At 38.5% G+C, this 15,383-nt stretch overlaps 1 protein-coding gene across 1 annotated transcript; it reads right to left on the reverse strand.

Moving 5' to 3' along the window:
• Window positions 1-13: 13 nt before the first annotated feature.
• On the reverse strand, window positions 14-13,212 carry LOC127643772 (UTP--glucose-1-phosphate uridylyltransferase-like). Its single transcript, XM_052126640.1, has 10 exons — window positions 12,918-13,212; window positions 11,895-12,022; window positions 7,416-7,523; window positions 5,211-5,396; window positions 4,095-4,228; window positions 3,720-4,017; window positions 3,008-3,205; window positions 960-1,202; window positions 746-850; window positions 14-617 (listed from the first exon to the last, which is right to left on the reverse strand). Exons 1-10 carry the CDS (start codon window positions 12,931-12,933, stop codon window positions 510-512), a joined length of 1,524 nt encoding a protein of 507 aa, XP_051982600.1. The 5' UTR covers window positions 12,934-13,212; the 3' UTR covers window positions 14-509.
• Between the last annotated feature and the right edge of the window lie 2,171 nt (window positions 13,213-15,383).

Here is a 15,383-nt window from a genome sequence, read left to right on the forward strand (position 1 = left end):
TGAAGGGAATATCTGTACTTTAATTTCTGTCTTTATTCAACACAACCTTCATTATATGTTTAGATTCGAGTCTTAAAGGAATAATTTACCTAAAAGTGAAAAATTCCTAAAGGGACAGAATAATGACAGAATTTTTTGTTTTGTTTGAACTATCCCAGTTTAATCCACAAACCCAGAGCTGGAATCAGAGGTTTGAATCCATAATCTCCGATTTAACCATCACAGCTGATCCTTGATCAGTTCTTCCATTTCAAGATGACACTTGTATTCAGTGTTAGTATTGAGTGAGCTACATAGCAGCAAAACCAGCAGCAGTCTTGTTAAACTTACATCAGAATATAAAGTCCTTATAGAAATGGTCAAAATGACTTTAAATGTCTTAAGGGATACTTAATGCTAATCATATGGACGGTTTTTGAGGGTGACACTCATATATCTCACATACACACACACACTATAAGAGTCCAGTTGAAATGTTTTGCAACAGTTGTAGTTTGGTAGTTAAGGCCTCAATGGTCCAAGATGCGCAGGTTTCCTGAAACGATCTTGTTCTCCAGCATCGCTCCAGCCGGGATATCAATTCTGTCTCCATGATTAGCAATAATGATAACAGTACCCTGTTGTATAGAAAAAAAAAAATCAAGATATACATTGTTCCTACTGTACAACCTTTGTATACAATCTTGGTTCAGTCAATCCATAATCGTTGCATCCTTTTATTGTCTTATTTCCTAGACTTCCATACCTTGAGAGTGACTTGTTTTCCAAAGGTAACGTCTCCTGATACAGTCAGGTGATCCAATTCCAGCATGTCAGGAATGCTCTCAAACCTTTTCAGGAAGTCCCAAACCTAGAACACACACAAACACACATTTGCAAGGTTTAATAATTAAAAACGGCTAACTATAGAAAGGATGTATTCCTTAAAGAGACAGTGTCCCGTAATCGGATTGGCTTGCCTTTGTAAAGGAGCTGCCCAGTTTGACATGAGGTGTTGTGGGAAACTCTCTCTTGTGACTCATGGTCAGAGACCCCGCGTCCATGCTGTACAAGTTAGACATGACCAACAGGAGATCAGAGGTGGTTTTGACAGGCAGGAAGCGGCTGCGAGGCACGTTGATGCCCAGCACGTTGTCAAAGCTCTTCATGGCAGCACCCACCGCGGTCTCCAGCTGAATCACATTCAGACCACCATCTAGAGTCTGACAAACAAACAAACATTTCAATTTATTTACAATGCCCAAAATCACAAAGGAACTGAAATAAAGGCACTGAGAGCAAAACCAAGTGAAATGCCTTGCTTTCTACTGCCTATATAGGGAGCTGCCCTCAATTCATAACGGACGCCTGTTTCCGTTTTCTGGTCTCAAGCATTTTCACTTGCGTCGGTGTATATTCTTAGTCGATAATGTGATGTTTAGCGTCGCAATAACCTTTGTTTTTTTTTACAGTATCACACTCGTTAAAGATTAAGGAATGGGTCGATGACGTGAAGCTTTGAACCGAGGTTAGTTAAGTTGATATCATTAACTATTTGAGTTGTTATTACAGCCAACAACGGCACAAGTTGAGCCTGAACTCGTTGTTCAGGCTCAACTGTTGAACCACTAACATGGTTGTTGGTCTCCATCTGGATTGCTCGTATTGGTGCAGTAGTTTCTTATGGAGAACGGAACCACAACAGTCCATTGGTAATTAGAATCATCATGGGGGTGTCTAGCGGTTAATTAGGAAAACCGTAGATACAAACAGCTCTTCTCATGCGAAGTGCACAAGTGACTCCAGAGTATAACAGTTCATTTGTAATGAAGTATTGAGTTCACACTGAACCCTTCAAATTTGGTGCTAGTAGAGAGGTGGGCAACTATTTTGGTAAAGGGGCCACATCGGGCTTTAAGTAGAGCATGGGGGGCCACATAGTATTCCTTTTGAGATACAATGTTCTGCATTGATTTGGTTTTTATATCTTTTAAGCCAAGAAATAGTTGTGTACTCAATTTTCTGTGACTAATGGGATTATTCTTTTTAAACATTATGTAATGTGCACAAATAAGAAATACATATTCATCTCTGGCTTGCTTTTGCTCGCATGTCAATGATGCCGAGATCTACTTTTGTATTTAATTTCATCACTAAGAAGGTTTACCTGCAAAGGAGCACCAAACATCACAAGCAGCCTCAAGAATGGACACGAGGTGGCCGTATAACCCTTTTCCTTGAGCAGAATATTGCACTACAGATCGCCAAATATGTTCAAAGGGGAAAGCGAGAGCTAGAAAGAGCTCACTCGAGTGCATGGTTGCCAGATTGCACAAAATAAGTATAACATTAGGTGGAATATTTCCAATTTGCGCAAGTATAAATCTCAAACTGGAGATGTTGCATCTCTTATCTGGCAACCCTGAGCAAGTTAAATGCTTGTGGAGACGTGTTAGGTCCCAATGCAAGTTAACTGAAATATTCAATGAAAATAAAAACGCTTTTACGATAAATGAGCCACATTAAACCATGTGGAGGGCCTGATCTGGCCCGCGGGCCGTATGTTGCCCATGTCTGCGCTATTATCTTGCAAAGCTAACAACAGGATTCTCTTATAAGCATAAAAATACACTGAAAGCGGGGACCTGGGTAGCTCAGCTTTTATTAGTGGTTCTCCCTCTCAATGGGGCACGTGGTGAGTTGTGCATGGATTGTGGAGAATATATTAAATTCTATAAATGTAATATTTAATTATTCAAGGACACATGCAATGCTGCTTAGAATTCGGCCATAACAAATTGATTTCAATAAAGTTGGGCGCTAGCATGTTGCTAAGCTAACAACAGGATAACATCTGTATTCTCTAATTACACCGGACAGTAAAACAGTGAATTTTTAAATGGAGTACATTGAACTCAATACTTTTCAGTACTGAATTCTCCTTGAAGGACACATAAAATGCTGCCTTAGAATTTGTCCAAAACAAATACATTTTAATAGGCATTAGCATGTTGCTTGGGTTTGTCACCTTGGGATTGACAATGATTTCCATGTCCATCGCGTTCTGTTCGTGAAGTCTTTTAATGGCCGGTAGGCTGATCCACAGATTGTTGGTGTTGAAGATCTTGAACTTGGTGACGGATTTAAACTCGTCTACGTGAGCTTTGGGAACCTGAGCGATCTCCAGCAGCCTGAGTTTACCATCGTACTGAGTCAACGTACCACCCTGCAACAAACACTGCCAGTGAGCTTTAAAGGAATAGTTTATAATAAGTCAGGAATTTTGTCATCATTTATTCACCCTCATGTCACTTGGTTCAAACCCATATGTCTGTCTTTCTTTCGTGGAACATTAAAGCAGAATGTTTGGAGAATGTTTACCCATACAATGAAAGCAAATATTGACCAGTGGCTTCTAGTTCTAGTTCCTGAAGTGTTGTAAAAGTAGACTCTTGTACTATATTTCAAGTCTTCTGAAGCTATACGATGGTTTAATGAGAGGAACAGACCGAGAAATCTCATTCATGATTGGTCAGTGTATCATCTGAGAACATCAAATTTGACATGAGTGATGCATTTTGGTTTGACATTTTTGATTATATGAGACTATTAGTGAAGAACAACTTAAATTTCAATCTGTTCCTCTAGATATTCCTTGCAGATATTGTATGGCTTCAAGAGACTGTATATAGTATTATTGGCATGCAACCTTGGCATGCAAACCTCTCCCTCCCCCTCACCTTCACATCAGCTCTTGTCTTATCGGTGACCTCCATGACGAATTCGCAGCGTTTGCCGCTCGGCTGGCTCACCAGGTGGTTTAAGATATGCAGGTCCACCGTGGCACCCAGATTATCAATGTTGGACACAAAGATGTACTCCTTCCCATCCGCAATAAGCTTGTCCAGCACACCAGAGTTGAAAAAGCTGGCGTAGATGTCTCCGTGCCCGGGCGGGTACCAAGCTTCTTCGTTCTCACCCGTCAGGCCGATGTTTGTGGCCATGGGCAACAAAGACTCCTTATTGATCCTGGGATACCTGTGTCGATAGAAGTGAGGAAAGGTTAAAAACCGAAAAGGTCTTAGCACCGTGGCCTAGCGGTTAGAGTAGAGTACCTGCTCTGGTTGAAGGTGTGTATCTTGACACGGTGATGTGTGTATTTCTGCAAGATCTTCTTGGTGTCTTCATCTGTGTTAAAGGAATTCATCAGCACTAGAGGAACGTCTGCATTATACTTCTTATTTAAATGCTGAAAGACAGAGAAACTATTTAGCCAACAATATTTGATTCATTTATAGTTGAACAAGGCTAGAAACATTTGTCAAATCAAAATTTACAACCATATCAAGAAGTGCTAGTAAGAGGTGGGGATTTTAATTCATTCCACTGAATCAAGTCTTTTGATTCTGGATTCATTCACTGATTCGTTCAATTACTATTTCTGTATATTACATTTTTACACCAGTAGGTGACGACAAATGTCTTGTATGTGTTATAAAGTGAGCCATAGAATCATAGATTCAGTCACAACCGAAACAATGGAAATAAACTACAACTGTTCGTTCACTTCAAAGGTTTGTTGAAAAATACTGATTCATTCACGAGCGAGACACTAACTTTGCCAGTTCATAATAGTGCTGCAGAACAAATACCACTTCAAGAGAAGGCAATCAGGTTTTACTGATATTATGCAACTTTGGGGAATACAGTCATTAACACAGATGACAAATCTTTACCAAGGTCTGAAACAGCAAACAGGGTCTTACATCACCTTAAACAGATTGCATATAAGCCAGAGAAATGTTTGACCAGATGTACAGTAGGTAAACACTGTATGCCACATCACCCACTTTCCTCAGTTCCATACAATACTATCCTTTAAATCAGTTCAATTGTACATTTAATACTCATGAACATTTGCATGTTTAAATTACAACAATATAAATATAAGATAATATCAGTATTGCCACCATTACTTAAGAGTCCTGTTTGAGCTACAGACAGTTAATTTAATACGCAGTTTGATTATAAAAGAGAGAGAAAACACAATATATAACCAAAGTGACTAGGGATGTCAAAAGTATCAGTATTTTGGTTGAGCCGATACTAAAAATACTTAAAACGCAGAGAGTGTGAATAAATAAATAAATAAATGACGCTGTCGTTGGACTTACATAATTATTAGTAAATTGCCCAGTGACTGTGTAAACATAACCAATGTGATGTAATACCTCGATCTGCTGTACAGTCAGGTCCAGGAACGTGTTTTCGTTACGGACGCTGATGAGACTCTTGGGTCCTTTGCAGCCCATGCTGGTGCCAAGACCTCCATTGAGCTTCACCACAGCTAGTTTATTAAGACTGGATGCTACATCGGCAGGAAGACCCTTCAACTTGATCTTCTCATAGGGCTGGATCTGTAAAAAAAAAAAAAAGAGAGAGAGAGAGAAAAAATAATTTGAGTGAAGATATATAATTTATGAATAATCTGACACATTCAAAATTGAACTAGTCCAGATAGTATGGCTTCAGAAGACTTAAAATATAGTGCATGAGTCGTGAAGACTACATTCATTAAAGTGTAATGGTACTTTTTCCTTTTTGGAGCTTGGCAGTAAAAATCACAATCCACTTTTATTGTATGGAATAGACCAGCTTGAATGGTCGTCAAAATAATTTTGTATTGATGAGGATGAGTAAATAAAGACAGAATTCAATTGAATCCGTAGTCCTTTAACGCACTGAAGATTAAACACTGTGTTTTGGAAGATGGTCTGAAACAAGAGAACTTACAAAAGTAAATCATCCTCTAAATTACCACCCAGTTTATATGAGCTGCTTTGATTGGTCTCGGTCTAGGTATGGTGTGCTTTTGACAAGTAAAGAGCTTTCAGCTTCTAACTGATGTAAACTCACCAAAAACCTACACATACAACTTTTATTAGATGAACAAACTATAAATCAAAATTGCACAAGTTCGAGTTTCATCACAGCAGAAACTTTTGATTTATTTTGCAACTGTCATGTCAAAAGTTCAATATCCAAAGACACTTCCACAGGAACAATAAACTCAATGGATCTAAATAACTTTAGGGGTTGTTAGCTAGCTGATTAGCAGATAACTCCCTTTCCGATGACTCCAGATAATCGATCCATATCTCAACGTCTGCCACTCTTGTAACCAACTCAGAGAATTTTGTTTCCATCGCCGTAATCGATCGACGTATTACAGCGAGATCCTCCAAGTCAGCCACAACCTTCGTCAGCATCACAGAGATGTTGGACAGTTGACGATGGCTTTCCCGCGGCACCGCCCAAAACGAGTCCCTGGTCCGCTGGCCTGTCAGAGGATTCAGCTTGAGCACGTGAGTGTTTTTTAATGTCTCCAGAGCCTGAGGACTTTGACTTCTTTGCCATGTTTACCTCAAAGAGCAAATATGTAGCTGGATGTTTCAAATCTCACTGGATTAAAACATGAAAATAATTAAAAAAAAACTAGCATAGTGCGCAGAGCTCGTCATTTACACATCTGCTCCTCGCATGGCGTCATGTGACCCACAGCACCAGTATTACAGAGATACACATTAAAAATTGTGCCAAATTTCACAATGTTTTACCATATGGGTTGCCATATTCTCAATGTACAATAAACCTTTATCTACAATAAGAGGATCAAGGAAAATTGTATTTCTCGTTGTATTGCCCCTTTAAAAGAAGAACACCCAAACGTACAGAAGTACAGTAAAGACTAAATGAGAATGTGATTGGCTGATTTATTTCACTCCAGCATGCTTAGAACATGACAAGACTGTTTATTAGCCTACTACACACAAATACACACTCTTTCAGCTATCTGATCATCCATCCAACCATTCAGCATTTCGAGTATATGAATAGAGATAGTGATTGAAATAGAACTGAGCCATTGAGAGGGCATGTTACACTTAAGCACTGATCTAGAAGCAGTTGTGACATTTATTTCGTCCTGGGTTGAATGAGTCTTGATTTATTGGAGCTGATTTCAGATCATTTGTTCTGGATTACTATGTGCTGTAACTTGAGTTTCACAAACGGCTGTGTGCTTGAATAGAAATGTCAGCCAAGGTTGTGGGATGCTGGAAGTGTTCTGCTATTCATAGTTTAACCTTCAGTGTGTGAGTATTTGTGGATGGGCCCTGGGTTTTTTGGGGGAGGGGACCAGAAGAGAAATGTCATGGGCTTAATAAACTGCCCACAAACACAAACACCTCCTTCTCTCTCTCTCTCTGTCTCTCTCTCTCTCCAGCTATATTGACTTTCACTCTTTCTCTCCCTTTTAAGGTCCCCAAAAAACTTATATCGGAGACCAAAATTTGGAGGTATAATTTTTAAGCTACAGTGCTCAGCCCAAGTAGATGCACATGGGCCACATGGAAGCATGCGATCAACTGTCTTACCGAGTCTTCAGGTGGTCTCTGGATCTTGGCCCAGTCTACAGAAGGTCCTTTCTCCTGAAGGAAACGGTGAAAGAGCTTTGTGAAGCCCTCAAAGTCCTTCCTGGAGGTCTGCAAGAGACACAATTCACACAAATCAGTAATTACAAATCGAGCATTTACAATTTTAGTACATTCTTTGGTAAGATGTTGAGCTCAACATCATTTGTGAAGGATGGTCCTGCAGAGTTGACTTCTATACTGATAGAAAGAATTATATTATATAAAGTATTATTCACATTTATTTTCTTAGCATAACTGTCCCAACCAAAGTGACCAACAAGACGGTCAGTACGTTCATTTGAGTCAGACTAAAACAATGATTTGTCTTTTTAAATCATCATGTAAACGCTATAGTCTGACTGAAATGGTCCTTTTTCGATTTTATGAAGTCGAACAAACAGTGTTTCGTTAATTGGACCACAACTGGCCTTGGTGTATTGAACATGTATTTAACACTTGCTTAGCTGATGTTCTTCCTTCAAACATTTGATTGTCTCATGAATACTTGGACAGACTGTAACTCGAGTACTCAAAAAACCCACTGTAGCTCGATTATAACTGTGCATGTAAACGTACCGACTGTATACAGTATGTTTGTGACGATGACCTCAACAGATATCAGGGGACAATTGTTTGTTTACACATTTCTATAGTTATTACACAGTTTTCTGGTCAATTGTGTCATTCTGTGGTCAAATATTTTTTGAACACTTCATGTATAATTGATTGTTTTCACATGCAACCGATTTCCTACATAGTTTTGTTTGTTTCGTGTCTCTTATATCATCACTATGTGGTATCTTCTCACATAATAAAATAATTTAAGCCAAATGAATGTCCATTGCATGCCCATTTCTTGGTAATTAGCTCTGTAATAAGCAGGATAAGGTACAGTCAACCAGTCAATTTTGCTAAATAAACTCCTTTAGGGTGATACAAGGTCTGATTATTTATATTTGTCATGCCACTTGTCTATTTCTAGTGGATAAAATACAAGTTGTCTGGATGATTTTTAAAGAATGTTCTGGGTGTAATAAAACTGGAGGAATCTGAAAAAGAAAAGAAAATCCCTTTTACCGTAATTCACTTACAATAAAAGTCTATGGGGCATTGCACCACAGAAAAGTTAAATACACACCGTTAAGAAATTATAGACAAAATCCTTAAACATTATATATGTTAACATGAATCTAGTGTGATAGCATCACTTACCCCCCTTGTTTAACCCCACTGGAATGCCTTGCCTCATAGACCTCCATTATAAGTGTGTTACTGTACAAAGTTTTCCCTCCATCTTTATAAACTGAGAGATGAGTTGGAATTATTTTCTGTGCTAATTCAATTGTTTATTAATTGAATAGGTTGCTGTATAAGAAACATAAGAATTACTAGATCAAATCAGAGTTACTGAAGTGACAGCAATCGTGTCCTTATTTACAAACACTGTGCAGTATGTGTGCTTAATTAATACTCTGAAGAGTCTCCTTTGAAATAATGATTCTGGAGTAGCATCATTGCACGACAGGCAGTAATTAAGCCTATAGGTCACTGTTTCAGTGCGTCTATTTGAAAACTAATGAAAGGCTAATTGCAATAAACACATCTTAAACTCAGCTTATGATGTTACAGTGTTTTCAAGTTAATCGTGAATGTACATAAGACTTTCTGAACATTTAAAAACATATTTAATTGCAAATATTAAATGTTGTACAAAAAAAAAACACTACTAATTGATGTTTAATTTAAGTAAATGCTCATGGGTAAATGAAATATGAAGATGTCCAAGATGATGAAAATGACTCTTTAACCCTTTAAGCTCGGATGGTACTGCGAGAACAAAAAATTATTGCCAAAAGATGAATAACTACAATCTTGATCAACACAAAATTGTTATTGTTTGTAATCTTAGAATCTCTACTTTGCAATGCATGTAGACATTATGAACTAAACTGAACAGGTGCTTTGATATTTGCACACAATCCATTTTGATAATATATAAAAAATGTTGCACTTTACATATTTTTGTAATCGGTAAAAACATTCAACTCTTCAAATAACTATGTCATATATGTGTCATAATACAACCAGCCTATTTGTTTTACTCACAGACAAAAATATAGCGAGTAATAGCTAATGTTGTGTTTTCACGCATAACTTTACAAAAAATAAACTGAGCATACAATATCACATACCATTACTTTGACAAGGTGATTATCTTTCAAAGGAGCCCACAAACAACATAATAAGATGAATAGATCATTAGATAATCCACACGAAGCACAATGTTACATATGGCCACCAGGAGATGGCGCCATTGAGTCAAAAGGAGTTCAATCTGTGAAATCTCATGACTAAAGTCACATCTGCATGCTTTACAAACCTTTAGTCATTGTTGTGTTTGCATGTGTAATTAGTTCTAATGTACAACTGTTATGTTTTATATGTTTGGAGACGTTTTTGGACACTAGGATGAATTATATTTGTAATCCTACAACTTTTGATTTTTTTGTCGTATCAATACAAACATTTTCTCAGTTACAGGTGACATGATTGGGAACAAAACAAAAGCAGTTTCCTGAGCCACCTTATTTACACCCAGAGATACACTGCCTGGACAAAAGAAAAGTTGCCGTATGGATTTAAATAAGCAGATACTTAAGAGTCAATGATTGGATCATTATTGTAGTGATTAATATGTTTCAGCTGGAAACAATTTAACCCGAACTGATGAAGTGTAGCGCTTCTCTAATTTCTTAAACAACCATGTCAGAAGATGTATCCCGTGTCATGGAAAAGATGTTACTGTGTTTCAGAAGGGGACATTTTTTTTGGCCTGCATCAAGCAAAGAAAACAAATAAGGATATTGAAATCACTGGAATTGGGTTAAGAACTTTCTAACACATTATTAAAACCTGGAAGGATGGTGTAAATCGTGAGTTTTGTGGAAGAAATGTGGTCGAAATTATCACGATCGGAGATCACTAAAACGCTTGAAGTCACACTATAAAATATTCGACAGTAGAACTCACGGGTATGTTTAATAGTGAAAGTAAGAGCATTCCCACACCCACAATGCAACGAGAAATGTAAGCGCGGCGTAGTTCTTGCGGGAAGACTAGCAGCTGTGCATCATTAGCTGGCTAACTCCTAGCCAATCACATGTAAGCCGTTGCTTTATAAGTCTGCTCACACTCTATCACATTGCTGCTGCGTTGCTGTGCTAACACGGCAACCTCCTCCACCCCACCACCACCAGTTGAGTCCTGTCCTGCACGGGGGTAGGCTCCTCGCCCCTGCCTCCTATCCCCGGCAGGATCTGCTGGTTCCGAGTACAACTTTTTCAGACCGCTTTACGCCAATGAGAGACATTACATTCCTGTTTTATATTCATCAAATAAATGTAACCTAAAACTTTACTCAAATCTGGGAGTCTTCCTGACAGAACTTACAGGATTGGGACTAAACAGGTGTGTGGCTACAAGAAAGCCACTTGTTAGTGATGCTAATCGGAAAAAACAACTTCAATTTGCTGGGGAGCGTAAAGGATGCACTGTGGATCAATGGAAACAGGTCATGTGGTCTAATGAGTCCAGATTTACTCTATACCAAAGCGATGGGCACGTCATGCATAGTGCCCACTGTACAAGCCTCTGGAGGCAGTGTTATGATCTGGGGATGCTTCAATTGGTCAGGTCTACTCTAGCAAATTTATGCGGCAATAAAATGCCAAAAAAGTCAGCTGACAATCTGAATGTACTGAATGACAAGGTTATCCATTCAATGGATAGTAGACAGTTACACCATCTTAAACCAATTTAGTTTTTTGTGCATTTAAAGTCATTTAGCGCACACCTAGCCATGGATTATACCACTTATACCACGGTCACTTGCCAGCATTGATTAGTTAAAGCTGTCATTAAATAATGCAGTGCAAATCTTGACTTAAAAATTAAATAAATAAATATTTAATTTATTATTCATTATCATATCATTAATTTGATCACAAATTTTTTTTTTGCATTATGTCATTAACATCATTGACCCTTGAAACAATTTAAGTCTATGGCATGTCCTCATTTAAATAGGTAAAAGTGTCTGTGTATGCATGTGGTGATAGATTTGGGTACATATGTGAGCTGGGGGAAAACACAGACATGCAGTCAAGGACAGCAGCAGCACGGGTGGGACATGTTCGACATATCCACTCAGAGGCGCACAAACCATTTATGCAATGGCAATGCCAGCGACTCACTAAAGGTGGTGCAATCGACCTCCTCGACCCCTCCAACATAAACCCCCAATGCTTATAATGGATGGCAACCCATCGCCCCCTCGCTTACCAGATACATGGGGCATTTAGTTTTGCATACCCGCTCGGTAATCTGTATTTGCGCCCCTGCCTCCACTGAGCACATAGTCTGCAGAGCAGTAAGTCTTACCTCCACCTCCGGTGACTTTGCAGTGGCCAGAAGTTTCTCCAGCTCTGTGTGCATCGAGTTCTCATGCTGCAATCTCTGCTTCTCCTGAAACTCTGTCATACCTGCATTAGTGCGACCTCTATACAGATCTATACGTTAACACAGGGAAAGAAAGACAGCGTTACTGTGACAACATTACAACGGAGCAGTACAGAACTGAGTTTGTGGGGAACTCCTAAGCCCTGCGCTTCAATAATTTAAGCATGTTTGTTTGGTCAAAACAAAGGAACTAATTGGGGCATTTAATTAGTTGTTATTAAGAATTCGTAGAGATTTGAGCTCTTTTTAATTAGTATTGACATTTACTGTAATAAGATATTTGGTGTAAAGTCAACATAGGGTGATTATTGTTAACTTTGATGTTCAATCCGTGTAAATGTCCCATGAACATATGAGTCCATTAATTTAGGTATTCGTGTAACATGCCGTTTAAAGTAAATAAAGTTGAATGAATGATACATTTGTAGCTCTAACAAAGATTTTCTAGTTGCGCTGACATAAAAAGGATTAGTTGAAAAAATGCTACATACATATTTTAAGTAAACCCAAGACATTATTTTTCAGTGTGGTGTGCCAAAATACGATTTTAAATGTACAATTCATGTTCATATTATTAAAACTGCATGCATTTTAAGTGTTTACATTTTTTTAAATCTCCAAAATGTTTTTAGATTAAACAAAATAAATAAAAACACCATGTCACAGCTAAAACGGATTAAAAATGTATGTCGGCTAACAAGACACGTAGGACATCGGCTGCCTTTGCTGGTGTTAAATTAAAATGAAATAAGTGAGGTTGCATCAGTTTTCCTGTTGGCACATACCACTTCCTCCCAAATTACAATATCAAAAATGCAACACAAAGTACCATATTAATACCATGATGTTCTATGACATGCATTGGAGAACCATGAAAGATACCTGTCTGATACCATCACTATACCATGGTACCAGATCATTTTTAGGCATGAATAAACCAATTACCAGTGACAAAAGACATGATCAGGAACTTTTTACGAAGATAAATAAACAAATCCAAATATATAATAATCCTGTATGAGTGTCAGCAACGCAGAACGGTCTTTTCTTTCTATGTTTCTGGATATGGGACTGCCGATCAACTAAAACAAGACTCAAGTGCTCCTCCGCATCTGAACCGAACCCGACAAGAGCCTCTTTGAAGTCAGATGAGATTTCAGTGGGTCTTTGCACAGGACACCCGATCGGGGCTTGTAACGCACTGCTGCAATGACTGAACCGCTGATGGAGAGAGAGAGAATAGTGCAGAACCCCTTTAATAAACTCCAGCACTTCCCACCCATCACGTCACGACACAGAAAAAAGTAAAACTGCTCGGAAATCGCACCATGACGTGCAACACGCACTGTGCGCTTCAAGGGGCGTTCACACAGTAGACGCATTTTTACATTCAGTCTGCGCTTTCGTCGTTGCGTCGCATCTTGTATCTCGAAAAGGTTCAGCTTTGAAAAGGCGTCTCAAGAGATGCACGCGTTCTGTTCAAGACCTTGCGCTAAAAGTTTAGACGCAGCGCAACGCATATAGTAAAACGCAGCTTTCTCGAGACGCGTTTTAACAGTTATTTTCAACTAGACACGGCGTCTGAAAAATGCAACACTCCTGCGCGAGACGCTGGGAAAAACAAAACAAAACAAAAAAACAGGGCGACCCGGTCAAGGGCATCCTTTCGTCGTCCGTCTAGCTGCAAGACTCTAGCACTTATTTTCTGAGGCAAAACAATAGAAAAACCGCACATACGGACGCAAAAACGCATTCGGCACGGTTTTAGTTTCACGTCTATTGCGTTCCGTTTGTGATGTTTAAAATAAATAAAAAATAATAATAATAATAATATATATATATATATATATATATATATATATATATATATATATATATATATATATATATATTGTAAACTGCTAACACATGTCAGACGACGTCTTTGGCCGTTGCGGCACGTCTCGTTTCGCGCCATGAGCATTGCGTTTTTAAAGGGATATTCCACCCAAAAATGTAAATTATCTCGTAATTTTCTCACACTCATGCCATCGCAGATGTTTATGACTTTCTTTTGCTGAACACAAATAAAGATGTTTAGAAGAATATTTCAGCTCTGTTAGTCCCAACAATGCAAGTGAATTGGTACCAATATTTTGAAGCTCCAAAAAGCACATAAAGGCAGCATTAACGTTACAAATATGACTCCAATGGTTAAATCCACATCTGCAGAAGTGATATAAGTGTGGGTGAGAAATATAGCAATCTGTAATATGAAAACGTGTAATATTATATTCCTATTCGTTGTCATTTTCACATTGAGGAAAAAGCGCTGTTGGTGATGTGTTGCTGAGGTGTTGTCCTTACTGTTCATGATGCAGAGAAAATCATCTAAAACGCTCTAATCCGGTAGACTTTGACCTCTGAGACATCCAGATGGTATCCATTAAGGCGGCACGATTGGCTGAATTTAGAATAAAACCGCTATGTGGCGTTGCTCGATTTCAAAACAGCAAAAGGTTGCGTGTTTAGAGCTTCAGTCAGCGATGTGTGATCGCAGGGCGCCCTCTATAGGCACACATGTTGAGTAAAGCAGCCATTTTAGATGAATATTTTTCATATTACAATATAAATCATCTTGCCGGACAGCAAAAGATGCATTTGGAGTGGTGTTGGTGTAGTGGTCTAAGCACATAACTGGTAATCCACCGCCATTGTGTCCTTGAGCAAGGCACTTAACTCCAGGTTGCTCCGGGGGGATTGTCCCTGTAATAAGGGCTCTCTAAGACGCTTTGGATAAAAGCGTCTGCCAAATGCATAAATGTAAATGTAAATTTGATGGGTCCTGGTTTCCTTCTCTCCAGCCAGCGTCACAGTTGATTTAAAGATGACACTGCATGACTTGATACTGTTGTTTTGTGATGTGATAGTTAATCTCAGCTCTGACACGATATTCGCATCTGAGTTAATTTAAACAGAGGCGTAAAACTCTCGTAATATGTCATTATGGAGAACAGCGAGAATGCACATTAATATAGAATGGTGATTAAAACCGACTGGAACTACCGGTGCATTCCAGCCAATCAGAATCAAGTATTATAACAGACCATGTTATATATAGAATTAACCACTGGAGTCTCATGGATTACTTTTAAGATGCCTTTATGTGCTTTTGGACTCTCACTAGCATTGTTTGGACTTACTGAGCTGAAATACTCTAAAACATTAGTTTGTGTTCAGCAGAAGAAAGTCATACACATCTGGGATGGAATGAGGGTAAGTAAATGATGAGATAATTTTAATTTTTGGGTGAACTGTCCCTTTAAGATGGTAAAATGAGGATAAGCATACCTGTAAACATGCATCTGTTGATTTGCAAGTGTAAACAGTCAGCAGTTACGCTAATGAACTGTATTTTTGGGCTGAAAAAAA

This window comes from Xyrauchen texanus, chromosome 5 (assembly GCF_025860055.1).
Source record: "Xyrauchen texanus isolate HMW12.3.18 chromosome 5, RBS_HiC_50CHRs, whole genome shotgun sequence".
Taxonomy (NCBI): Eukaryota; Metazoa; Chordata; class Actinopteri; order Cypriniformes; family Catostomidae; genus Xyrauchen; species Xyrauchen texanus.

What these genes read in the sequence shown, in the direction of transcription:
- LOC127643772 (XM_052126640.1), bottom strand. An exon ending in CAAAGTCACCGGAGGTGGAG is followed by an intron (nt 7,524 to 11,894) that starts GTAAGACTTACT and finishes TGTCTCTTGCAG; the next exon opens with ACCTCCAGGAAGGACTTTGA. An exon ending in TGACTGTACAGCAGATCGAG is followed by an intron (nt 4,229 to 5,210) that starts GTATTACATCAC and finishes TCTGTCTTTCAG; the next exon opens with CATTTAAATAAGAAGTATAA.